At 47.4% G+C, this 25,441-nt stretch overlaps 1 protein-coding gene across 1 annotated transcript in view; it reads left to right on the forward strand.

Moving 5' to 3' along the window:
- LOC119382421 (multidrug resistance-associated protein 1) overlaps positions 1-8,693 on the forward strand; it is a 351,316-nt gene extending 342,623 nt beyond the window's left edge. The window contains exons 30-31 of the mRNA XM_037650116.2: positions 7,203-7,397; positions 8,220-8,693. Coding sequence (XP_037506044.1) covers positions 7,203-7,397; positions 8,220-8,331 — 307 coding nt within the window. The 3' untranslated portion in view covers positions 8,332-8,693. The remainder of the gene's footprint in view (positions 1-7,202; positions 7,398-8,219) is intronic.
- The last annotated feature ends 16,748 nt before the right edge of the window (positions 8,694-25,441 follow it).

A 25,441-nucleotide genomic window follows, 5' to 3' on the forward strand; every position in this document is an offset into this window, starting at 1 on the left:
AGCTAACCCCCAGCTTAAGCTTGGCCAAGAAAAGACAGAGCTTGTCCTCCCGAGTCACGTCCGTGCTTCGGTAGCTGGGCTGTGGCAGAATGTTAAGCAAAAGACTAAAGACTTGCATGGTGACTCCGCATAAATCTCGCAAGGCAGTCTCGTTTTGCTTGAGTGTCTCAAGCCCGAAACATTCACATTTCCGCTTCCAATTTCCATCAGTCATAGTCACCTACAAAAACAACAGAGAACATTTCAAATGCTGCTTTCAAGAGGGTGACAATACTGTCGCAGGATGTCTGTCACTACATCTACAAGCTCAACAAATTATTGCAGCATGCATAAAGATGTGACATACCATGTGAAAGCACTACACTATCTGCAGTGTCGTAATATCCAAGCTCCCATCAGACACCGAAATTACCGAATTTGTGATTATGACTGTGATTTCCATACTTTTTACAGCTAAGAACTCTTGCTTATATGTTTTTATACGAGGGTGCCTATGAATTATTACTGCAACAATTGCAATGAAAACGAAGCCCACTATAAGTATGAGACAAACCCTGCAAATGTGTAGTGGTGACTACCTTGTCGCACTGTTTACTGTGAGAAAGTTGAGTTGAGGCCTCAGACCCATTTGTTGCTGACAGGAGGATAATCATATTTTCTTGGTATTCTGGTTCTGTTTGACATGCCTGTTGGGTATGAAAAAAAATTAAGCAGGCTGCACAAGAATTAAAGGACCTACGTCAGCGGTCTTAGTGAAATCACAGGTAAAAATGAAAACGAAGTCATCTCAACGTTGCACGCTTACAGCATCAGCCTGTGTAGCTGGATGAACTTGCCCTCCTGTGTTTCACAGGCGCCTGCTGAAGGCTGGGGATCGTCATTACTGGTGGGTGCGAGAGGCGTCTCTAGCGATTCCAAATCATTTGAAAGCGTGTCGTAGACATTGAGGAAAACAGAGTTCTCTTGCATTGCTGCTTGAGGAGCCTGCTCCACGGAATTTTGTGCTGACGTGGCTGCCCTGTAAGCAAAATAAGGTGGTGGCAGGGATTAGATTGCGCCGTTCACTACAACGTTTACACGTTGGAGTTTTCTTTCTTTCTCAAATATTGTACTGTAATCAGCATTGAGCATATCTATAGTGCGCCAATAATAATTTTTGTTATCATCTTCAAGTATAAGATGTACGTGAAGTCTGAAAGTGACTACACGTTTAAGGGTGTTCCGTGATCCCGCTAGTAATCCCATTGCATTCACAAAATAAAACAAGTATTGCATACGAAATCAAACTATAAAATCATGTGCGATGGCAAAATGCCTCATTAAAAAAATCTAGCAACTAACCATCTGTGTGCACAGAAGCACTTCATACAAGAATGTCACAAGATAGCTACGTATGAAAATTTATTGATCAAACATTTTGCGTGGTTCGAATGAAAAGTATCCAAGGATGCTTGTTACTAACCGCGTTCCAATCTTCCATTAAAACGTGGCGGTGTGAAAGCGTCATGTTTGATAAATACCCTTCTATTCTAGTTTTACTTGATCATTGCGCGTGCGCGGAACAAATTCTCGCTGAGCGTGAATTCAGGAATCAACAGTCTTCACTGCCTATCATACCCCTGCGCCGTTTCTGCGTGAGGTGCCCGTTTCTCGTAAGCCACTGGAAATATTGTCTGCACATACGAAGGGTGCTGACTTGAGTCATTTTGCAGTTTCCCACAAAATGTCTGCTACAAATCATTGTCGAAGCTTTTGGCAACCACACACTTCCATTGGCGCTGCATAGATGTAAAAAATATATAACCACACATCACAAATACCACATGAGCACACAACTCCAACAACTACATATAATAGTAGCAGCATAAACATATTTCTTAATTTTTTAACAGTGCTCTAAAGACGGAAGTTGAAAGTATTATGGTAATTTGTGGTTTTAAGATGCGGACGTGTATCTCCCAGTAACTCTATACATTAGAAGGGTGGTGACGCAGGAATTAACACCCGTTATGTTGAATGTATCGTGCGCGTGCTCCTTATTATAAAAAAAAATGTTTACTTACTTTTTTCGGCGCACTGCTGTAATCCATGCCTGTCATCTGCTTTTTTCGTGCCAACTGTTTGGGAATCGGTAGAATTTTACTGGTGGAGTCGACCCCTTCGTGTTTGCATGGCCATTGTGACAGTTGACGACGCAGCAATAGTTCCCTCCTTTTTGTTGGGGTGACATCGCGGAACGAGAAGCATTTCACGTGCAGCGCGCGCTTCGCAAATGCGTTGGAGCCAAAGGGAGCGGAGGGGTCGTAACTAAGGTTAGTCGTAACAGGCTACTATTGTACGCTTTTTCTGGCAGGGGAATGGCAAGCGCTGGCGTCGACGGGCAAACTTGAGCGGGTCTCCCTACGCTGTAGTTACTGTAGTGGCACCTCGGTTCCGTCACCTGCAGAGCCATACCCATCGGGAGAGTTTGGCGATTATTTCATCTCGCCGCTCTCCGCGCCCCGCCCCAGCGCCGCCTTCTTCTCGTGACGTAAACCCTCTCTCCTCGCCGGCGGCGGCAGCAGCGTCAGCGCGGCGCGGAGCCGTGACGGCGTGCGCCGGCACGCCGCATTTGCAAGATCGCTGAATAGCGCGCGTAGGCCGTAGGTTGTGAAGCTCTTGTGCGAAGCCGCGTATGGTCTCGCGCGCGTATTCATGGCGACTGCTATTCGCATTCACGCTTGAATTTGTTGCATGCGATGAGCTGTTGTCTAATCCAAAAGCGACAGCGTCTTTGGATTAGAAACATGAGACGCAGCAAATTGGACCCCGACCCTACTGCTCCGTGTTATGCGAGATACGTACTTGAGTATTTCGCTTGAATATTGCTTGAAGATTTTTGCCACCTAAAGTCGACCCTCGCGTTACAATTGTGGTCGCATTACAGTCGAGTAAATACGGTATATTTTTGGGGTGGGGGGGCAGCTAAGCCACAAGATGTCAAGCTGGCGCTGTAAGAGAGGAAGCAAGTCTCCCACAGAGGAATTGTCATTGTAGCGACAGAGAAGAGGCTGACACCCGTGTTGCCCTGGTTGAACACTTCTTCCTTCTTTTATTGCGTGCTCGCGAGCAGCCCCGCCTTACGCCCGCTTCTTCGCGCGTATTGTGCGCGGCATGGCGTTTCCCGCCAACGTTTTCCCGCGGTAGATTCAACATCCTCCCGGGGCCGCGCTGTGGTCGTTTGCTTGCGAGAGGTACAGCCGACTAGCAGTGCGCAGGACTTGCCGGTGGTTTGGGTGGGCGTGTTCGAAATGCCTGTTGATGCCGTCCCTGCCTGGAAACGCCTCGACCACTCTGACGAATTCCCACTGCAGCGCTGACACGCTGTCGTCATTGACATTGACGAAGACACAAACGTGCAGTCGCGACGAAGACGATGGCTCGCAGCGATCGGAGCGCTCGAGGCGCAAGCCTTCTTTCTTTGTTTCCACAGTCGGAAAAGCTCCTTGTGTTTCACACGCCTTCGCGAGTCGTGCATGGTGGATCCATGCCAACAGTCGCAAGTTCTTGCTGGCAGCCCCTCGACGTGCTTGCTGGTTGGGAGGTGCGATCGTGTCAGCGCCCGTGCTTCTTCGGGTTCCACGCAGAGTTGCGTTACAGGGTGGTCATCTACTGTCACGTCTCCCTGATCTTGAGATGTCAGTGAGAGGCAACGTGGAATGCGAAGGCCAGAAAGCTGAGAATGTTCCGATGCCGTCTTCTTCCACAAGTCCTCGACGTCAGGTGGTAGAGGCTCCTCCCAATCGATGCCTTTATCGAGCATGTCGTCCAAAGACGGTTCACCGTATTCGTGGGATGAGGCATCGAACACGGCGCGGACCTTTGTAGGCACGGCTTCACGTCGGAGTACCGCATGATGAGGCAGGTAGTAGACGGTCTGTCCAAGGGGTGAAGACGGCACTACTCGCTCTGCATGGCCTTCATCAAAGCACTCGCTGGTGGTGGCATGGTACTCCTTCAGAACTTTCGCCTCATGTTCGAACCGCTGAAGCTGACGCTTGAGTCTGGTTTCAGCCACACTTCGGTTACTACAAGACGTGAGACCTTGCGTCTTGATCATGAGTGGTATTACGTAGCGTCCTGCGTTCTTGTGTACTTCGCTACGAAAGTGGACGTGTGCTGGGTGCTTGCTGACGTCGTCTTCTTGTCCGTCAGTTATACCGATGGCGTCCAAGCGCCACATCTTTGATGGGTCTCTAGGTCGGAATTCAGTGCGCCAGTCGTCGGAACAAGCCAGGAACAAGGCAGTTGCACTGATGTTACGCGGTGTCGAAGGATGGTAGACGTTAGCGCACATTCCTTGAATGACCCAGCCAAATATGGTCTCAACTGCACACAGATTGTCGGTGAAGCGCTCGACGCGTCCAGTCACCCTCCAGTAGTGGTCTGAACCGATCAAAACGCTTATCGTAGAGCCTTGAGGTTGGTGCCCTTGAACTTCGTCAGCCAAGGTCAGATTGCGGTCACGCATCATATTGATGACGTTTGGCTCTAAAGCTGGACCCTTTACGGTGCAGACCTCTGGCACCTCCAGAGCTTCAACATCGACGACGATCGGCTCAATACGTCCACAGAGCGTGACGTTCACCCTTCGGCACTGGTAATGTCGTGGGTGTTTTGACCCGCCGAATGTGTAGACATCCATCTCTTCATATCCAGTGGAAGGCAGGCAAAGCTGCTGCGACAAGTCTTTTCGGATGAACGTTCGTTGGCTGCCGGTGTCAAGCAGCAGCCGCACTGGCACACAGTCACGGGTTCCGAATGCCCACACTGTGGCGGTTTGTAGCAACACCGACGACGAAAGCGTGCTGCTAGCAGGAGCTGTTGTTACGTGCTTTTCTCGCTGTGCGGCCGCCTCTCGGGTTTCAGCTCCAGTCGGTTGTGGACTGTCGGACCCTCGTCGGCCCCAGATGTCGCACAGAGCAGAAATATGGCGTCCTGAGCATCGGTCGCACTTAAGCCAGGCTGCGGTTCGGCAACTGCGAGCAATGTGCCCTTGCTTCCCGCACCTGAAGCAGCAGCTATTGCTGGAAAGACGCTGGTGCTTTTCTTCTGCGGATAGCGCGGCCCGGCAATCACGCGTCAAGTGGCCTGAGATGCCGCAGAGGGGACATATTGTCTGTGCAGGCCTTGAAGTGGCACCTGGTGATGATGACCGTGCTGTCAGGGCTAGAGCGGACGGTAGATGTGGCGGTGCTGAGGTGTCCGCAGCCTTGCGGTTCGTCGATGGTCTCTCTGAAGTGGCCTTCTCGCGTGACGCTCGACTCTCCTCTCTACTTTCGACTTCCACTTGAAGGAACTTCAAGATTGCCTTGACTTGCTCGTTCTCGATTGGACTGCAGAGTCCGCGGCGTCTGCGCCGGTCTTAGTGCGCTTTCGGTACTGGATCGCCAGGTCCTCTGGCAATGAGCGCATCAGCACCCGGTGCAAAACAACCGCGTACTCTGAAGACGGCATGCCAAGACTTTCCAAACAGCCGGTCCTGAACTGTATTTGTTCGCACAGGTCACGCAGCCTTGCTACTTCCGACGATGTCTCGATTGGTTCGATGGCAAGGAGGCTGTCGATGTGCTCGTCGATGAGAAGATCCTTTCGCCCGAACCTTTCGATGAGCACCTTGACGGCGATGTTGTAATTCGCTTCTGTAAGGCTTATTCCTTCAATGGCCCGCTTCGCAGCGCCGGCTAAGTACGTCTTCAAGTACTTGAACTTCTCGATACCGGTGAGATCGGGGTGCGTGTGAATGGTCGCCTCGTAGTGCTCCCAGAACCCCTGCCACTCACGGTTCTCGCCGTTGAAGACGGGCACTTGAAGTTTCGGCAAGGCGACTCGCAAACCCGGTGCTCGTGGTCTAGTGGGATCGGCGAGGTCTTGACCGATGGCCTCCGAATGGGCAGCTCCCATGGAGCTGCTGGCTCCGTCAGTTGTAACCGCATGCCTCGGCTGGTTGGTTTCGGTGACGGTAGAACCAACCACTGCACGCGCGTTCATCGCGGACCGAAGCCTGCTGATGGATTTCACGATCTTCTCATGGTAATCCAGAGCGCCCAGAATTTCCTCGTCGAACTCCTCACCGTCAAGGGCGTCGGCGATCTGCTTGTCCAGTTCGGCAAGAGCTGTGTCTTTGTCACGAAGCCCGTCGATGAGCTCCTGCAAGTCGGCGGAAGACGGTACTGTGCCTTGCAGGAGGATCTCGGTGGCCTCGGACAGGACTCGGGTAGTGGCCCCGCGAAGGACGCCTCGATGTCTGCGTAACTTGTTCATCCTCGGTACGGCATCGGTGCGGAGGATGTCGGCCTTCTCCCGGGTTTTCGGCACCAATAATGTAGCGACAGAGAAGAGGCCGACACCCAAGTTGCCCTGGTTGAACACTTCTTCCTTCTTTTATTGCGTGCTCGCGAGCAGCCCCGCCTTACGCCCGCTTCTTCGCGCGTATTGTGCGCGGCATGGCGTTTCCCGCCAACGTTTTCCCGCGGTAGATTCAACAGTCATCATCACTTGGTGCCACATCATCTGGTCAAGCTCACTGTTCTGCCCTGACATCGAGTTCTTTATTATAATTCTTGTCAATATATGGGGCTGACCATGTGAATTTAAGATAAAGCGCACTTCTTTTTTCGCATCTGGCTTAATTTTGAAGACGAAAGCTGCAAAAGTTGGGATAAACTGAGATTAAATTTCTTATATTCAGTTTACTATAATAAGCTGGAATTAATGGGAAAGTTTACCCAAGAAAACGTAATTGCATCTCAGAGTGTATTGATAATGATTGAAAAAATCTTAGAGAACCCTGCCAAGACGAACATGCATGCTAACTCATCTTTTGTCTGAGCAACACAATAACCAGTGGGACAGGCTGAATGAAAAGAAAGTGTGGTCACTCGGAGGAATACACGCTCAACGGTTGTTTCGTCTGCGAACTCCTCTAACCGCTCCCCCATCTTTCCTGTCATTCTTTTATTCCTTCCTTATCCCTTGTGAACCACTGCTGAGGTGTCCTACTTCGATGGAGACAATTGCAGGGTTCACTTCCTGTTATTTTATTATAAGAATCACTTCCCCCCAAAGGAAGTGCACCGTGAAAACAAAGATTTATTTCATTCCATGCTGCAATGCCTTGGGCACTGTGGGGTGATGAATAAAGAACTGTTTGCCGCGTGCAGTGCTGGACAGAGACAGCTGGTGTGCCTCACCCGTGCCCTTCTGCGCAAGAGTAAAGTGCTGGTGCTGGACGAAGCGACTTCATCTGTGGACTTGGCCACCGACCACCTCATCAAGGACACCATTCACAGAGAGTTCAGGAGCACTACAGTGATCACCATTGCTCACAGGCTTCATACCATAATGGACTGCGACAGGTGAGTCTTCTATTCCAGCGTCTTTCTGGTTCAAGGTGTCACAGTCAATGGTTCCACAATAACCTGTCTGGTCAGGAGGAAGTAATAAAGGGACACTAAAGAGAAAAACGATATTTCTAATATTAGTAAAAAACTCTTTCACAATATCGGTATCCCCACACGTGGTAAGTGAGAAAACGCAGAAAAACTAAATGTGGGTGGCAGTGCCACCTTGAAGTTCTCGCATCAATTGCCGCGACTTTGGTGTCGTCTAGTAGGGCCTATGGAGACATTGCCCTCTGAGGGGGCCAGAGACTTAATGTACCAAGTTTCAAAAAATTTTGCTGATCTATTGCAATCAGCATATGAAAAAGCACTTTGAAACCTAATTCTGACGTCACGGGCGGACACCTCAGAGCGAAGTTAAAAAACGAAGCTTTGACTTGGCCTTTCTTTTCCATTAATAAACTTATGATGGTGAAATTAACGATAATTTACGAGTTTTCAGAGTATAGTCTATCACTCTAAACTGATTCATTGTTTCACATTTGTGTCCCTTTAAGAGAAAAGCCTTATATGTCATTAGTCGAGAGACTTTGCGAGACCTGACCATACTTCACAATGGTACAATATTACATCGTGATGACATCTTCCGTGATCTGTGATGTCATGTGATGACATTTCGTCAAAGGTGGGCTGATCCCAGAGGTGGTGCAGAAATATTCGGGATAATTGAATGAGTGGCTTGTGACGTTTTTGCCTCTCCTGTCATTCAGTAGCTGAGGGTTGTTGTCACAATTTGTAATCTTTGGCATTTTTTCTTTCCCTTTTCTGCTGCAACAGGATCGTAGTGCTTTCTGGTGGCGAAATAGTGGAACAGGGCTCCCCAGCTGAACTCATTCAAAAGGAAGATGGCTTATTTCTTTCTATGGCAAAAGATGCCGGCCTTGTATGAAGGGCCCTGCTTGTTTTGCAGCGTCCTGGAGCATCCAAGCCCATAGATGGATTGCCTTAATACAGTGTGTGCCTCATCTGGCTTAGCACGTACTTCAATGATAGAAGCATCTACAGGCAGATGTATGGCATACATAATATGCATGCATCTTGCAAGAAGATTTTACATTGCATCTCTTTTCTGTCTAACTGTGAAGCAGCTTAAGAATAATTTTCCTACACAAATGTACACTTAATTTTGTTTCAAAATTTTAATGCTATAAACATAAGATATGACCATTTCGAGGTTGTATAAATATATTGGTATGCAAATAAAAAATGAAATAATTCTTTTGTCCCTATTTAGGGAGCAAAAAATGTTTTTTTTCCTCATTTAGAGAGCAGTATTATTTCTCTAGCAAATACTTTTTAAAGACCATGCCTTAGTGCATAAAGCAAACTGGCAAAAATTGCTTTTGTATTCATCTGTGCAGTTTTTTCTTTCTCAGCTGCATTGCACTGTGCTTACCTTGTGAATTTTGTAAATTGAGATGCAGGTGTTTCAGTGTCAACACTTTATTTTTCATTTTCATGTTTTATAGAATATATTAGAAATATTAAGAAGGTGTATTTTACAATACTTGAAACCTCCATATAATGAACTGAATGGAATGACAAATACTTGAGCATAAGTGGCAATTCGATAAAAACAGATGTGCCATAAAAGTCGGGACACGTGTCCCAATGGTTTGTAAATAACACAGAAAAAAGTGCCCAAGCACTCCCACTTCCAACCTTGCTTCTTTATTTCACCTAAGTTCGTTGCATGCAATTGTCATGCAGATGCATGCACTACTGTGTTTGCACTATTTGTCGTGCGTCGTTCACTTGTCGCTTCATCCAAATGACCCAACCCTGCATTGATCTTTGATGGGGGAAATAACGAGCCAGGATCATTTCCTACCATTCTGTGCACACCTCCGATTCCTCCCGAAATAGATGCAAACCTCAAGCAATAATTTAAAAGAGCACAGACACAAAAAAAGATGGTTGATCCCTCCGTCATAGGAATCGGAATGACACGAAAGTAAAGCGTACCCTTACCGCGGTGTAACAACCAGGTGAGGCAGGCACGCGTCGCAGAGCTATTTTTGGTTTGTATTAGCGTGATGCTATGAGCGAGGCCGATGCTTTTGCGACGCTTGGGCTCAGATCGCCACCTCGCGGTGTGTTCATTGACAGACGTGTAACCCGTTGCAGGTGTTAATCGCCGAGGCCACAGTAATGACGAATTACTTTACCGCTCCCAGGGGGCAACACCACCCCGCCGACCGGGAGAGTGGTAGATATAAAAGGCGCATTTGTGAAGCCTCTAGTCTGTGACCGCGGCGCAGTGGATAGCGTGCCCGGCATCTGTTGTTGCAGACCGAGCGGTCGTGTGTTCGATGCCCGTTGACGGAACCTTTTTCTTGCCATCTGATCGTGTAAATTTTACAACAAAAGCTCTTATGAGATCACAGCAAGGTCCGTTTTTGGCGCCGTAGCTGTCCGCCGCCGCCGTCGCCGCCGGTGTCCTTAACCACTATCGCTCGAAATAAGAAAAAAACTAAATAACAAAAAAATTCCAGGATGGAACGAGGTTCGAACCTGGGCCCTGTGCGTGGGAGCCCAGAATCCTACCTCAGAGCCATGCCGGTGCTTGAAATTGCTAAGCAAAATGACCCTATACAGGCTTCATGTCGGGAAGGAACCACATTGACATATGTAATGTAGCGTGGTAGAAGAGTAAAATAACAACCAAGCGTCACACAACGCGAATTTTGTAACCAGGCGTCACACAATGCGAATTGCGCAACGAGTGGATTGTTTAATGCTTCCAACCCATTACAAAGGGCTCTCCCATAATTCTTCATCGTCATCAACCGCAGCATCAATAAAGTGCACAGAATGACACAAAAATTTTCGCCCCGCGTTTTTTTGCTGCAATGTGTTGCTGGGGGTCTGTTAGTCATAACACGGCACATCGTTTGCTGCAGGGCGCGACAGATAATTAATTACAAGCTCCTCATTACCGACACAGCCTCAGTTTCGGTTTGACAGAGCTCCAAAAGCGACAAGCCGCCGGGTGCAACTATCACCACCTAGCGAGTGAAACGCTCGGTCACGTGAGCACATAGAACAGTGACGCATTTCCGCGCGGTCTGTCGTCGTCGGGCTCATCGTCGTCTGATGGCGACGATTTTCTTGCGGCGGGTATGGAAGAAATTTTCGACGTGGCGAATCACTTCAGGTTTGACCCGCTGGCGAGGAGCGATTCGTCGGGAAGCGCGTCAAAACAGAAATGGCGGCTACGACGTCATCATAACTTGTACCGGCTGCAACGGTTACGTAGGGGAAGTAGGGGGGTCACCTCGGGTCACCTCCAAGGGTGTCAATGCACTAGGTGCGGCCTATAATGCTGGATCGCGCTCGCGAACTTCAAAATTCATATAAAATACCTTCCAAGCTTTATTCGCTGTCGATATTTTGCAGATGGTACACGCACGTACACGGGAATCGATCCAGCAGGCTATCTCGGCCGCGAAATTATGTGTCAGTACCCCTTTAAGGGTGTTTAGTGGGTACCACGATTCTCTGCAGAATGACGAAAAATGAAATAGTGGCTGCTTCCCTACTTCAAAAAATTATGATCATTAAAGGGGTACTGACACAAAATTTCGCGACCGAGATAGCCTGCTGGATCGATTCCCGTGTACGTGCGTGTACCATCTGCAAAATATTGACAGCGAATAAAGCTTGGAAAGCATTTTATATGAATTTTGAAGTTCGCGAGCGCGATATAGGCCGCACCTAGTGCATTGACACCCTCGGAGGTGACCCGAGGTGACCCCCCTACTTCCCCTACGTAACCGTTGCAGCCGGTACAAGTTACGATGACGTCGTAGCCGCCATTTCTGTTTTGACGCGCTTCCCGACGAATCGCTCGTCGCCAGCGGCTCAAACCTGAAGTAATTCGCCACGTCGAAAATTCCTTCAATCCCCGCCGCAAGAAAATCGTCGCCATCAGACGATGAGCCCGACGACGACAGACCGCGCGGAAATGCGTCACTGTTCTGTGTGCTCACGTGACCGAGCGTTTCACTCGCTAGGTGGTGATAGTTGCACCCGGCGGCTTGCCGTTTTTGGAGTTCTGTCAAACCGAAACTGAGGCTGTGTTGGTAATGAGGAGCTTGTAATTAATTATCTGTCGCGCGCTGCAGCAAACGATGTGCCGTGTTATGACTAACAGGCCCCCAGCAACACATTGCAGCAAAAAAACGCGGGGCGAAAATTTTTGTGTCAGGACTCCTTTAAGAGCGTAGTGGGTTCCTCGCAAGTACACTTCTATATGTTCCCAAGGAAGCCCATAAGGCTCCCATGATGCATTTCCTCAGAGTCTCAATAAGGTTCTTTCCCTGTCTCTCTCTTTCTCACGTTGACCTATGTTATATAGCGTGGTGGGCGAGTAAAATAACGACCGGTCGTCACACGATGTGAACTGTGGGTCGTTTAAAGCTTCCAACCCATTACAAATGGATCAGCCATTATTCTTCATCGTCATCAACCGTCGTACATGAACAAACTGCACGTAATGCCTTACATTTGGTAGCTTGTTTCTCCGCAGAATGGCGAATAATGTCGTGGTGGGTGCTTCCCAACTTCACAAAAATTAGGATTTGTGGCGTAGTGGGTACATTGCTAGTTTACTTGTATTAGTAGCCACAAGAGAGTTTATAACGGGCTCTAGAAATGCCGCTCTTCTAGCTTTCGCTTTGACTGTGCTGCGCTTTCCGCGCAGGCCTGGCGTTTCTTTTCGACGTCATTTCCGTGACGGAAATATGCGTCATTGAAGTCTTGGTGGACCCCGGCATAAAACACTTTCGTGTTAAAATTTGAGGGCGAGATATCTTGCAAGATAGATTTGTGTGCACACACACACACCTACAATATGAATGGCTAATATAGCCTGGAACATATTCGAACTTAATTTTAAAGTGTGTGCCAACAGTAAAAAAAAAAAAGGAGCATCTCGCCACATCAACTTGGCTTTTATGTGAACAACCAACCAACCAGCATGCGCTATGCACGCATGCATTGCTGTGGTCACATTTGGAGTTTGTGGTCGCATGGCCAGCTGTGTTTACAAAAAAAAGAAAGAAAAACCAAACGTGCCATTTTGCTGCAATCCTGTCTCTCTATTCCTTGCCGCGTGTATTCAAGTGCAGCTTGCAGCATCTGCGCGTAAGTTCACGGTACCGTCTACTTACACGGCACTGGAGTCTCTAGCCCAAAATAGTCTTGGTCTGAAACCAAACATACTAACAGCTTTTCTGTGTTGCTGCGGATATCCTCCCTTTTCGCTCTTCCACATCAGTACGCAGTTTACAGTGTGCGGTGCCTAAAGTGGTAGCCGTGCAGCCGGCGTGGCTACATCACGATACGCATAGTGATACGGGAGAAAAAATAAAATAAAAAGACTTGCCTACTATTATTGCCATTTCTTCGCCAAGAGAGATGAGCTTCCAGACTATATGCTGAACTGTCAACGGATATTCTCCGAGATCCACAAAACAGACACAGGCACTCGATGCAAGCAGGAAACAGCTACACTCAAACGAGCCGAGCCCAGAGATCCCCTTGCGGAGGTAGGCCACCACGCTGCGCAGCTTAGAACTTGGCGACCAACTCTGGGCCGTCCAGTGGGCCTTTGAAGCGGTGTTGAGACAAGAGCTCAACGTTCAGTAGTGGGAAACCTGAGCCTGGGTTTCTAATACCTGCCGGATTTGAAAACATATTACTAGCGCAAATAAAACGGGGACAAAGGAAGATGCGCACAGCAGTCGTCCTGTCTGCAACTTTCTTTGTCCCCGTTTTATTTCCGCTAGTAATATGTTTTCAAGGCACAACCAACTAGTGTAACTTTCTGCTTGCAACTTGCAGGACCTTTCAATAAGTTGTTTCCACCCATCCATGTCATGTGAGATGGAACTGTACAGTGGTCAATGAGGGGGGGGGGGTGCAGAGAAAGAAAATTAGGGGTTAACACCCCCTCCCACCGATATAAGGGCCTTGTGTTGCGGATTCACGTAGTGGAAAACGTCAGCCAGAAGTTTCTGCAGTTCCCGTTCCACTTTGAGGGTGGGGTCACGTTTGAGGACGACATAGGTGCTGCTATCTTGGACGAGGTCCGACATCTTGCTGATGTAGTCAGTGGTGTTCATAATAACAGTGGCATTCCCTTTGTCAGCTGGCAGTATCACAATACCGCGATTCCTGCTAAGATTGCTGATTGCGTTATGCTGTTCGGGCGACAAGGCAGAGTGCGGTTTACGCGGGAGCTTGGCGAGAATGCTGATCGCACGAGTACGGGCCTCGTCTCGCTCGGAGTCATCCACCTGACCAATGGCATGCTCTACGGCACAAATCATTTTTCGCTTCTTTGCCACAACGGCTCCGCTCCGGCACTGTACGGCCTTCCCAAAATTCATAAGTCTGGCACGCCAATGCGGCCCATCGTGGATTTCACGCGTTCGCCTCTCTGCAAACTTTCGAGTTACCTTCACCGTGTGTGTGCTCCACTGGTTGGAAGTGGCCCCACGTTCATCCGTAACTCGCAGGACTTCATTGACAAGGTGCGCCATCTCACTGTGGATGACGATCAGTGCTGGGCAGTATCGAAGATACATGTATCTTAGATACTATCTTAGATACTCTTTGGGTATCTTGTATCTGTATCGCGATACGTCTCGCAAAACGAGTATCTGTATCTGTATTTCCGATACATTCAGCAATGTATCGTGTATCTTAAGATACAAGATACTGCCATAAAAGCACCATCGTGCGAAACAATAAACGTCGACCAGAATTCTAGTTCTCAAGCTGATATTGCTGCCACTAAGCCACCTGAATAAAACTAACGATAGTGGCATTCTTGTATATTTCCGCCAGAGCGCTCCAGCGAGCACAGGTGATGAGGTTTAGGCGTCCCTATTGGTGGAGCAGAGTCACATGATGGCGCTCGAGCCATCTAGACAAAAACAAGCGTACGAACGTCTACGTGCAGCCTACCTTTTTTTTCTAGATGTCTTTCTTTTTAGTTGTGTTGATATCATGACACTTGTTCCACGGCCGCTGGATAAAAAGCGCACGGGTGCGGCCTGCCGCGTGCTCCGAAACCGGCGTGACGGGCCTAGTTTCCCGGACCACCGCCGCGGCGCCACCGGGCGGGGACGGGTTTCGCGGACGCCCGCGGGATCACATGTGCGGCGCGCTTGCGGCAGTTATGCTTGAGCGCGTGCGTCTTCATGTTACGCCCGAAATCTTCTTCTAAAATTTATCTAGCGTGAACACATCAGTTAATTACCGATATTTCTTGTACATTCTTGCAGCGCTTGGAAATTTTTGTTCTTGCCTTGCCAAAGATGCAACTTCGCGCACCGATCGCTTTTTGCGGAAGTAATCCCGTGGGCATATTTTCCTGGTATCCTAGAAGACCACAAATAACCAGCCTGGAGACGCTGCACCTTTCCTGGTGCATCGAAATTCTTTATTTTGGCTCTGAGTATGTTGCTTCAGATTTAATTATTTCAATTCAAAAACGTGATCTCAGAAACTGCAGCGGCCACTGTTTATTTGACACAAAATAAGATAAACTTCTTCCTTCCTCCAAACATGTTTATAGTACACATACGGTACGGTATCGCATGCAACTGCCATGAAATAATGCTTATCATATGTGCGACCATCTCATAGAAGGAGATTCGAGTCACTTTGAAATTTCAGTGGCTACATCTTCAATACTGACAATTGGGCGAGCTGTTACGGATTAATTGATATGAAAACGGTCAGACGGAAAGAGTGATTAAAAGCCTGAAAAACACACGAACACAACTGCTTGCATTCCTGCGCTTTTCAGTATTTCTGTATCTTCCCGTTACGCCGTTTTCATGATCGCGCAACGAATTCAGCAGTGAACATAAAATCTGGACAAAATGTGAGAAGTTATTTTATTTATTATGAATTCAGGGCTCATCCCTGCTAGCTGCAAACGGCGGCTTGTTGCAAACGTTGTTGAAATCCAGCAGCCGTGACACGTACCCCCTTCCCGTTTTCTCTTATCTCTAGTTTTTTTTCTTAGTTCCCACCTTTCAGCCCGCGGCACCTTTGTCATCGGTTCCGGTTGTTTACGAACGCTGTCGCGTTGCGGTGGCGTGCGTTGCCCCGCAATGCCATGTGGTACTGATGTTGGTTGCCGTGAAAAGCACGTGTATCCCTTTTATTCAGAGAGTTGGGTAGTCTGTGGTCATTAGCGGTACGGGGCACAGACTCAAACTTACCTCAGCAAAACAGGCGGAGACAAAAAAAAAGTGCAGGAAAGCGGCTGGTGGGCGACGACAAGACTTCATTTCAAACAAATATACGTGGCAGCCAACACACACATTGCGAGTGACTCACAGGGACAAAGTTAAGGTGGGTCGCTTTTGACAGGTATACGGTAAACAACAACAAAAAAAAGTGTGTGCGGGGGGAGGGGGAGGGGGCGTTCCAGACCTAGACATAACTCAAGATAAAAAAATCATATCGTGGTTTTGTATCTTGAGTTAAAGAAAACTTCATTTGTAGCTTGATTCTTCGAGATATTAGCCACTCCAGTGATCGGCCTTATATATACATCAATTTGATGACATTGCCCTGCTAAGAACTGTCAAGAATATTTGCAAGCCACTTCTAATGAATATATAATTCCGCAGCCTTTTCAACAAAGTTACGACGAGTGCGTCGCTATATTTGTAGAATCCACTAGTATCAAGCATTCGAAGCTGAACTACTTTTCAGCACAGTATCATGTATCAGACGTCATGAAAAAGATTCAACGTATGTTTTTACATGCACTTCCTGTGTATAAAGAAGATGAACGTGTATTGTCAGATGTTTCAAATAAATACTTGTCAAGCATTTTCAGAAAGGTGCTGAAGAAATGTCACGGAAATCGATATGTTAAAATAACAAACGATGCATTCATTACACGCACATAAATATAACAACCACTTTTTCACACATTCAGTGCCATATAATGTTGCTACGCGCATTGTGGAATATTCTTTCAGACACAAAGCAAAAAGTTAGTCCTGGAAAAAAATTGGCCGCGTATCTGCGTGCTTCGCTGCAAATGTCGTGTAAAGACGATAGAAGAGGCGCTGTGTGAGATATGGACGCCATCTGGTAATATGTCGGGAAACATGAGCGCTGTGTTGCGTGCTGGTAGTCCCGGCGCAGCAGCAGGCGAAGACCGGCGGTGACCAACGCGACCGGCGGGGACGCCAGCCAGCCCGAAAACGCGGTTTGGCGCGAAGCGCGGAAGCAGAGAAACGTCCGCACTCAACGAGTACTCTCCACACACTCTTTTATTTACACGTCACCTGGGTAAAACAGGAACGCCAGAGCGGCGCCCACAACCGGCAGCCTGAAGGCCGCCCACAACGCTGCTTTTTCATTTTTTAAATATTTTTTTTTCACCTTCTTGGCCTTCTCAAAACTAAAGTTTTTCAACACCAACCCATGGCATTCGTACAGTGCAATACATAACCGAAACCGAAACACAACAATGAGCTAGTGCGAAGGGCACGGAGGAAGGCAAATTTCAGCGCAGTCGCATTTTCAGCTTTGTTGAAACAGCGCTCACTAGACGACGACGAAGTAAAAGAAGGCACAGGACAGGCAGCGCCTGTCCTGTGCCTTGTTTTACTTCGTCGTCGTCTAGTGAGCGCTGTTTCAACAAAGATGAACGCATACCAACTCGCTCAAGCTTCCATTCTTATGCATTTTCAGCGCAGCTTAAGAAACTAGGGTCCTTAAAATTACGTATGTATGCATTTTCTATTAAAGGAACACGCCACCTAATACTTACCTAGTGATGTTGCACCTCAGATATGCATGATATTTACTTTTTGATCGACAACGTTCACAAGTATGAACAGCCGTACCAGTTCAAGACGGCTGGCCCTTGGGCAAGTGGTTCAACTTTGGCCGAGTGGCTGTATCGAGGGACGTACCGACAAACAGAAAGACAGACCAAAATTTCTGCGTTTAAGTTCCCCAAGAAAGACTATCGTCTTTAAAAATGCCAGGAGCTCGGCACGTACACGGAAATTTAAGTGGCTATTTAACCAGATTACGCGAACGGACTCAACTGAATGCATGATATGCCATGACTGCGATGGACGAGATAGAAAAAAACCACTTAGAACAGCTGAGGGAGATCGCTGTTGTCAGGGGCGTAGCCAGAAATTTTTTTCGGGGGGGGGGGGGTTCAACCCTACTTTATGTATGTTCGTGCGTGCGTTTGTATGTGTGCCTGCCTATATACGCAAGCAAAACCGAAAAATTTCGGGGGGGGATTTGAACCCCTCAACCCCCCCCTTGGCTACGCCCCTGGCTGTTGTGACCACCACCAACTAATTTGCTGCGGCTGCTGCCCCAACGGAGCCGCCGGCACCCGTTTCCCCTTCCCCGCCCGGTCGCGCCGCAGCGGCCGCAACTGCAACTAGGGCCAACACGCGCTCTCCCATAGAAAACCGCCCGACGCGGCAGGCCGTACCGTGCGCTTTTTATCCAGCGGCCGTGCTTGTTCATAGCCACTGCACTCTCCTGCGTACTCCTATGCATGCGGCGTCTTTCGCACAAGTTCTGATGCCGCTATACTGTCGCAATCTAAGTTTTTCTTGCGTAGTGCTTCGTTACAAAGCCTCAAGAATGCAAGAATTGGGCTGCTTTGCGTCTCGCGGCTTCCACACATAAGCGATTTGAATGATCTCGTAAATGTAAGCTTGACTTACGTAAGTACGATGAGATCGTCTTACATGCAAAGGAGATTCTAAATACCGTCCCACTATCGGTGCCGACGTTAGATGCAATAGAGCAGGCATTTACGTAACAGGGAATATTCTGACGTACTGTGTCTTTGTTCTTCCCGCTATATTGTTAGAGAAGTTCTTTCAATGATAATTTGATTGTTAGCACAAGTGCTCTCATTGCTGTCCTCCGTTTGCATCCCGTACATTACCTAGTCCTCTGCATAGTTCTAGCAGTGAAGGTGTTCTGCAAATCGTTCCTTGTCCGTCGAACCAAAAAACCATCATCATCATAAAGGGGTATGTGCCACAGAGATGGGGTGAATTCCCCTACTTAACACTGGTCCACTAAAATGACGAAGGCAACAGTTAGCCCCACAAATTGATGCGAAGCGATGGCGGCGAGCCGAAGACCCTTAGTACGTACAACGAGAGAATGCCTGGCAACGGGAAAGACAACGGCGGCTTCGAGAAGACCCTGAAGCGATGGAAGGCGTACGCCAACGACAATGGAAGGCGCCTGATGCCTGTCCAGCTCTTCTACTCGAAAGACTAAGCCTGGTCCTAGCCATAAGCTGATCGGTCTCATGCGCCGTAACAGCGAAGTTCATCCCCGCCACAGCCAAGTTAAAGCAAAATTTCAGTTAAAGCGAAAGTTCAGTACTGTTACGGCCAAGTTCAAGCTAAGTTCAACCTCGCTACATCCAAGTTCAAGTCAAGTTCAAGCATCGCTACAGCCAAGTTCAACCTCGCTACTGCCAAGTTCTGCCTATAGATACAGAATAAGCATGCATGAGACCGATCAGCTTCGCTGTGTATCGAGCTTTGCGCGGCTTAGTGCAGGCTTTGAGCCATCTTTTTCGCCCGTCTGCTTATTTTAATATGTCATTTGTAACCTGCTGCTAAAATACGTTCTCTACTTTATTCTTATTTTTTAACGGTCTGCGAACGTGGTTTTATTTCATATTTCGTGGGCTTTCTTTAAAAGCCCAAAAATACTGACCACGCAGCATGTACGCTGCGAAAAAATAAAATGGATCGGTCGTTTTATATGCGCTCTACGATGTGCCGAAGCGCAGTTGGCCCTAAAGTGCATAATAAAGATGTCGCACTATTGACCTTATTTAATTAACCTGTTAAGCTTAGAACAAAACATGCCATAACGAGCGCGACATGACGGTAAACCAAATACATTTGGTTTCATTCAGCGGCAATTAACCATTTTTTTAATAGTTGGTTCTACTTACGTGAAACACCCTGTATATACTTATTCACTTTGATTGTTTAGTACGGAACCACCTTGCTATTTGACTTACATGTACTGGTTTTCCTTTGTCTAGGTCACCTTAAAGTATTCCTATTGTCACAAATCTGTAGGTAGCAGAGCCAGAAGTGGCAATAGTGTGAATAGCAGTGATAACCTGAGGCGCTTTGTGCCTCTAGAACACGTCTGAGGCGTTTCCTGGCGGCTCAGGTTCTCTTGAAGAAGTGGTAAAAGAGTGCACGTTAGTGAATAGGCTCCCAGCGAACACTTTACGCCAGCAGATAAGTAAAATATGAAAAATTACTGCAGTTTTATGTCCTCAACTAATTATGAGCGCCGACTCTGTAGTTCATCGTCTTCACACGATGCCTCACGAACAATATCGCTACCAACGTTGTTGCTGCTCTACACCTGTCGGTGAATGAGGTATTACGAAAACAAAAATACGCTTGCGGACAAGGTAAGACTGCACAGCGGTATTTGCGTAAATGTGTGGAGGCTTCTTAATGACGTTCTTGCAAGTAGATGGCAACCCTAGCAAAAATACCAATAGGATTTTCTATTGGTCCAATAGAAAATCGCTATTGGTTCTATAGGACATCTATTGGAGCTGTATTGGTTGTATAAGACTTCTATTGGTACCAATAGATACCAATAGCCATCACCTATTGGTGTCTTATTGGACCAATAGAAGTATTGGTCAAATAGGTGCTGCCTATTGGTGTCTTATTGGACCAATAGAAGTTGTATTGGTCAAATAGGGGCTGCCTTTTGGTGTCTTATTGGACCAATAGAAGTTGTTTTGGTCAAATAAGTACTTCTATTGGTTTCTTAATGTACTAACAGACGATGTATATAAGGCCAACATGAGTTTTATTGTTCAAAAAGCTACCGCCTATTGGTAGCTGTTCATAATATCTTATGACTGATTGAGCGCGTCGGACCCGATCCCGATCAAATTTCTTGATCATGATTGGCTATTATACGCAAGCTGCAGACGGGATTAATTCACTTTTGATAAGCCTGATCCCGATTGAGCTTAATCGTACACCGTGAGACACCGTGTGCAGTTAGCAACTCGCGCGACTAAAAGAGTTATAAAAAGGCTGCGTGTCGACCACGGCGGTACGGTGTCTCCGTACCTGCCGTGCGTACGACCTCCTCTATAAGAGGAGGTCGTGAGTAAAACACGCTAAAGAAGAACTTGCGAAGGAATCGACAACACAGACACCACAGAATAATAATAAAGAAACCGCCATGAGATCACAACCGGCATAGAACCAGCCAGGTGACAAAAAAAAAAAAAAGTGAGACGGTGCGCGGCGTGGCGACGCTGCATGTGTGAACATTTTTTTTACACGTTCCTTGGTTAAGCAGGCTAAGCCATGTGCTAAGCTTTAAGAGAAGCTTTGGATAATATGTAAAGTTTATAACTATTTATGCTAAGCAATATAAGTAGTGCTGTAAAGATACAGGAGAAAGAATTGTGGATCTGCAAACGCGACCGACCGTGCGTTTGGCGCGCCATCCGCGCTCGGCCGATACGCAGACAAGCCCAGCCTGCGGCCAAGCTAAGCCAAAACGTTCTGTGGAAGCCGGGAGAGTATTTCGGCCGCGCGTTAAAAAAGTCACGTGGTACACAGAGCTGCTCCGCGCGCGGCGGTCGCGGTTGCCTAGACGACGAAGACGCGGCCGCGGCGGCACTCCGACCGTCGTTGGGTTCTGCGGCAGTGCCATGTTTCCTTTGGTATTACAAAGTATTCAGTGGGCATTGCGATCAAGCAGTGACTGCATGAGCTGCACGTCACAGCGCACAAATGCAACATTCAAGGGTAAAATTTAGCACAGCTTCACTGACTTGGCGTCGCGAAGACTGATGAAACTGCGGAGCTGGTGCCTTTTCCTTGGCTTTGGGGTGCGTTTTTTACTAAGTACTATTTTAGCTGTCGATACAGCGATGATAATATGACGCCGCTAAACGGTCCGTGAGCTCCTGCTTTGGCCACTCGCAAGTCAGGATCGAATTCCCTTCGTTGCTGGGCGGCCGACGTCTCTCTTCCCGACGAGTTTTGTCGTGCAGTTGCGGCGACACGCCTCTCTCACTCGAAACTCGGGGTCGGCCCGTCATCGTTGGGCCCATATGCTCTAGCGAATTCCCATCATATTTCCCGCCGCGCCGCTTCTTCTCCCGAAGACAGAACCTTGTTCGTACTCGCCATACTCGTCGCCGAACGTCGTAATGCTCTGCGCCGACAGTGCACGCTTTTGTACTGCTTTGTTCACTCAGAATTTATACTTGCAGCAACAACGAAATGAAACAATGTTAGTGCTGTTAAATCAAGGTGTGCGGCCTAGAGGTAGGGGGCACTCTTGTAAGCTCAGTGCGAGCAGTCCGGCCGCATTAGAATTACCACCACAATTAAAGCACGATATGCAACACGTACGAACTGACGGTCGGATGTCAACAAGCATGCACGCTAGCAATAAACAAAGATAATGATGTGCGTCTATCCTGGCCTCTCCTAACTCCATCGCACAGTAGTCAGGGAACACCAAGCCCAGCTTTTTACTCTGCCGAAATAACATAACACTACCGCAGAAGGGCAGCGCATACTATCGATACGATGGCCGGAGCCACCGCGTCTCCGTCTCGCCGGTCTCGCTCGCCTACAGTGTTCTCCTAAACGGCCAGACCCCCGCCAGAGGGCCGCACCGGCCGCACTTTTTTAACGCGCGGCCGAAATACTCTCCCGTGGCTGTCGCCTGCCTTAGAGTTAGCGCGCGCTTTGTGTGATCTCGATGCTTCGCGTAAGCCTGCTTACACGGTGTTTGCTTTAGTGTGCTTCCGCGACGATAACGTGAAGACTGTGTTCAGCGTGCACCAGATGGAGACGTTCTGAGCCATAAATGTCTTGGATTTCGACCGATTATTTTTATTTGATATCACCTTTCTTTTTGTATCCAAACTTGGGACGAAGCCGAAAGGTCGGGATAACAAGTCCCTCGTCCTTTGTCTCCGGTATTTGATGACAGCGAGACCAGCGATGCCTCGATTGCAAGTGCACACGCTCTAATAGAAGTTGAATGATTGAGCGCATATATTATTGCAGTTTGTTTTTGTGTTTGTCAGTATGCACAAAAAACGTAGCATAGATTAGAGGTAAAGGACAGGCGCTCGTGAGTGTAGTTGGAGTCTCGCAAGCCCTTTGTAAGTATTTACAACGTGCATGTTGAGCCGAAAAGGCATTTATCGCCTCATAGTAAAACGCTCTAGTCGATGCGGTTTGTGTGTTGTAGTGCGCGCCAATCGGCTTATCATACTTGTTCGACATAATGTCACAAGAACCACATGAAGGCCACATGATAATTCATTATACAAAGTGTCCATAGCATATGTACTACACTGGTGCGATTTATTAATGTTGTTGGCTTAATTGCATAAGCACGTAACATGCAGCACGTGTGTTATATCGAACTCATTGTAGCCTGACTGCTGTGTTGGGCTTGCAATGATATGGAATCTAGGCTGCCTTTACTACAGTCTTACATATTACTGTTGCCTCATCGTGAATCTACCCTAGCTTAATTTATTTCATGCCATCTTTAAGTTGAGATTTAGTGGCATGCTCTAGGTATGATAGTCGCACCACCATCGTGAAAAAGAGCACGTCACAGATAGTAAGTGATTATTGAGTTTGCTGTAATTTAAGGACGAGTTTGCAGTTCATTCTTGGGTACAGCTCAAAAAACACAGGACGCAAGCGTGTAAACGGGATAAGGCGCTGCTTAATTTTAAAAAAAAAAATTGCCCTTTCCTTTCCTTCCTTTTTTGCCGAAAAATTTTGCCGATATACTGTTTTCTTTCACGCAATAGGCCACAGTTGGGTGTGTAATATTTCACTCAGTTTTTTGCTATAGTTCAGCTCCTGCAACATTGTGAACATGTGCAGCGAATGAAGGTCTAGATAATTTCTCACTGTGCCGCCTACTTTCTATACATTGCTTCAAAGGTATAAACTTTAATTAAATATGTGTTACTGTTTTCTGATTTCATGGCTCTGTTTATTTACAGAATCTTTCAGGCACTTCCTCGAGTGCGGATGAGGCAGTCCAGAAGAAATTGACACAAGACATAGTTGCCTTGGCAAAATAGTCGCCCGCAAGATCGCCAACATCATCAAGGGCCAGAAGAAGCACTTGTAGTTTTGATTATGAGAATATATTTGAACATATGCCTCATTCATCCACTGTGATTATCATTGCAGGGGCGCTGCCACATTGTGGGCCTTCTGCATGAAAACTGACACCAACGACGCATTTATGCAAGACCATTTGTGATGGGCTAATGAATGGCAAATAGACAGATACAAAACTAATACATTACCAATAGGCTAATATAGTTCAAATATGCAAACACAAAACAAATAGACCTATACAGAACCAATAGACCTATAAGAACCAGTAGACCTATAAGAACCAATAGACCTATAAGAACCAATAGACCTATAGGAACCAATAGACCTATAAGAACCAATAGGAACCAATAGACCTATAAGAACCAATAGACCAATAGGTGTTTCATAAACCAATAGGCTATTGGTTTTTCTGTTGGGAATTTTTGCTAGGGAACCTACTAGCTGGTCGCCAAGTAGAGCCGCGACACCCATAAATTACAGAAGTGTCACGCAAAAACCACTAACAGCGCAGCGGCTAAAGAGCTGTCATGTTAAGCAGCCAAACAAACCCCAATAGGTTGTTTAGGAATTAAAACTAATACACCTTGAGCAAAAAAGTTTGTATCTTGTGATAGAAATAGGTATTTTGTTAAAATTAAACAAAGTTGGTCGCAGTTAAGAAATTTTCAAGTAAACACAGTTCTACTATAGGCCTTTGCTGCTTCATTATATAGGTCTATAATAAAAAATTTGCATATGTATCGAAGTATCTTAAGATACAAATGGGAAGTATCGTATCGGATACAATTATTACGGGTGTATCTTGTATCTGTATTTCAAATACTTCTTGCCCGAGTATCTTGTATCGTATCGCGATACAATTTCAATGTATCTTTGCCCAGCCCTGATGACGATGAAATCATGGTGTCGTTCGACGTCGTTTCCCTTTTTACCTGTGTTCCTGTGGCACTTGCTGTGAGCGCCTGCAAAGCTGCCCTGCAGGCTGATGAAAAACTGGGCGAGCGCACCGTGTTTGAAGTGCAGGATCTCGCAAGACTACTGGATTTCTGTCTGAAGAATACATACTTTATTTTCCGTGGTGGCATTTACAAGCAACTGCATGGAGCCCCTATGGGCGCTTCGATGTCCGTAACTGCGGCAAACCTGGCTATGGAATCAGTGGAAAGCCGGGCTCTGGCTTCCTTCGAGCCTCCTCCGAAAGTATTCTTCCGCTACGTTGATGATTGCTTTTGCATCATAAAGAGAAACGCCCTGGCCGCATTCACCGACCATTTGAATAGCATCGAGGAAGCTATAAAATTCACCGTGGAAGAGGAGAGCTCTGGACGTCTACCTTTTCTTGACGTATTGGTACAGCGGGACCGACAATGTCTGTCGTTCAAAGTTCACAGGAAGGACACACATAGTGGGCGATATCTTCATTTCGCGTCCGTCAATCCTATAAGCCACAAACGGTCTGTGGCTTTTTCTTTAATTAAAAGAGCCCAAAGAATTTGCAGCAAGCCAGAAGACTTAGACTCCGACTTAGCGTGCATCCAACGCGAACTCGGAGCGTGCAAGTACCCCAGAAGTTTTATTGCTTCGTCCGAGAAGCGAGCCCTACGCCCGACTGAGCCACGTGATTCCCTCAGCCAGCGCCGCGCCTCCATTCCGTACGTTCCCGGCATCAGCGAAGCGTTGGCACGCGTCCTGCGTGGATATAATGTGCAAGTCGCCCATATTCCGAGTCACAAGCTACGTCACGAGCTTGTCAGCGTCAAGGACAAACTAAAAAAGGAAAAG

This window comes from Rhipicephalus sanguineus, chromosome 2 (assembly GCF_013339695.2).
Source record: "Rhipicephalus sanguineus isolate Rsan-2018 chromosome 2, BIME_Rsan_1.4, whole genome shotgun sequence".
In the NCBI taxonomy this organism is placed as follows: domain Eukaryota; kingdom Metazoa; phylum Arthropoda; class Arachnida; order Ixodida; family Ixodidae; genus Rhipicephalus; species Rhipicephalus sanguineus.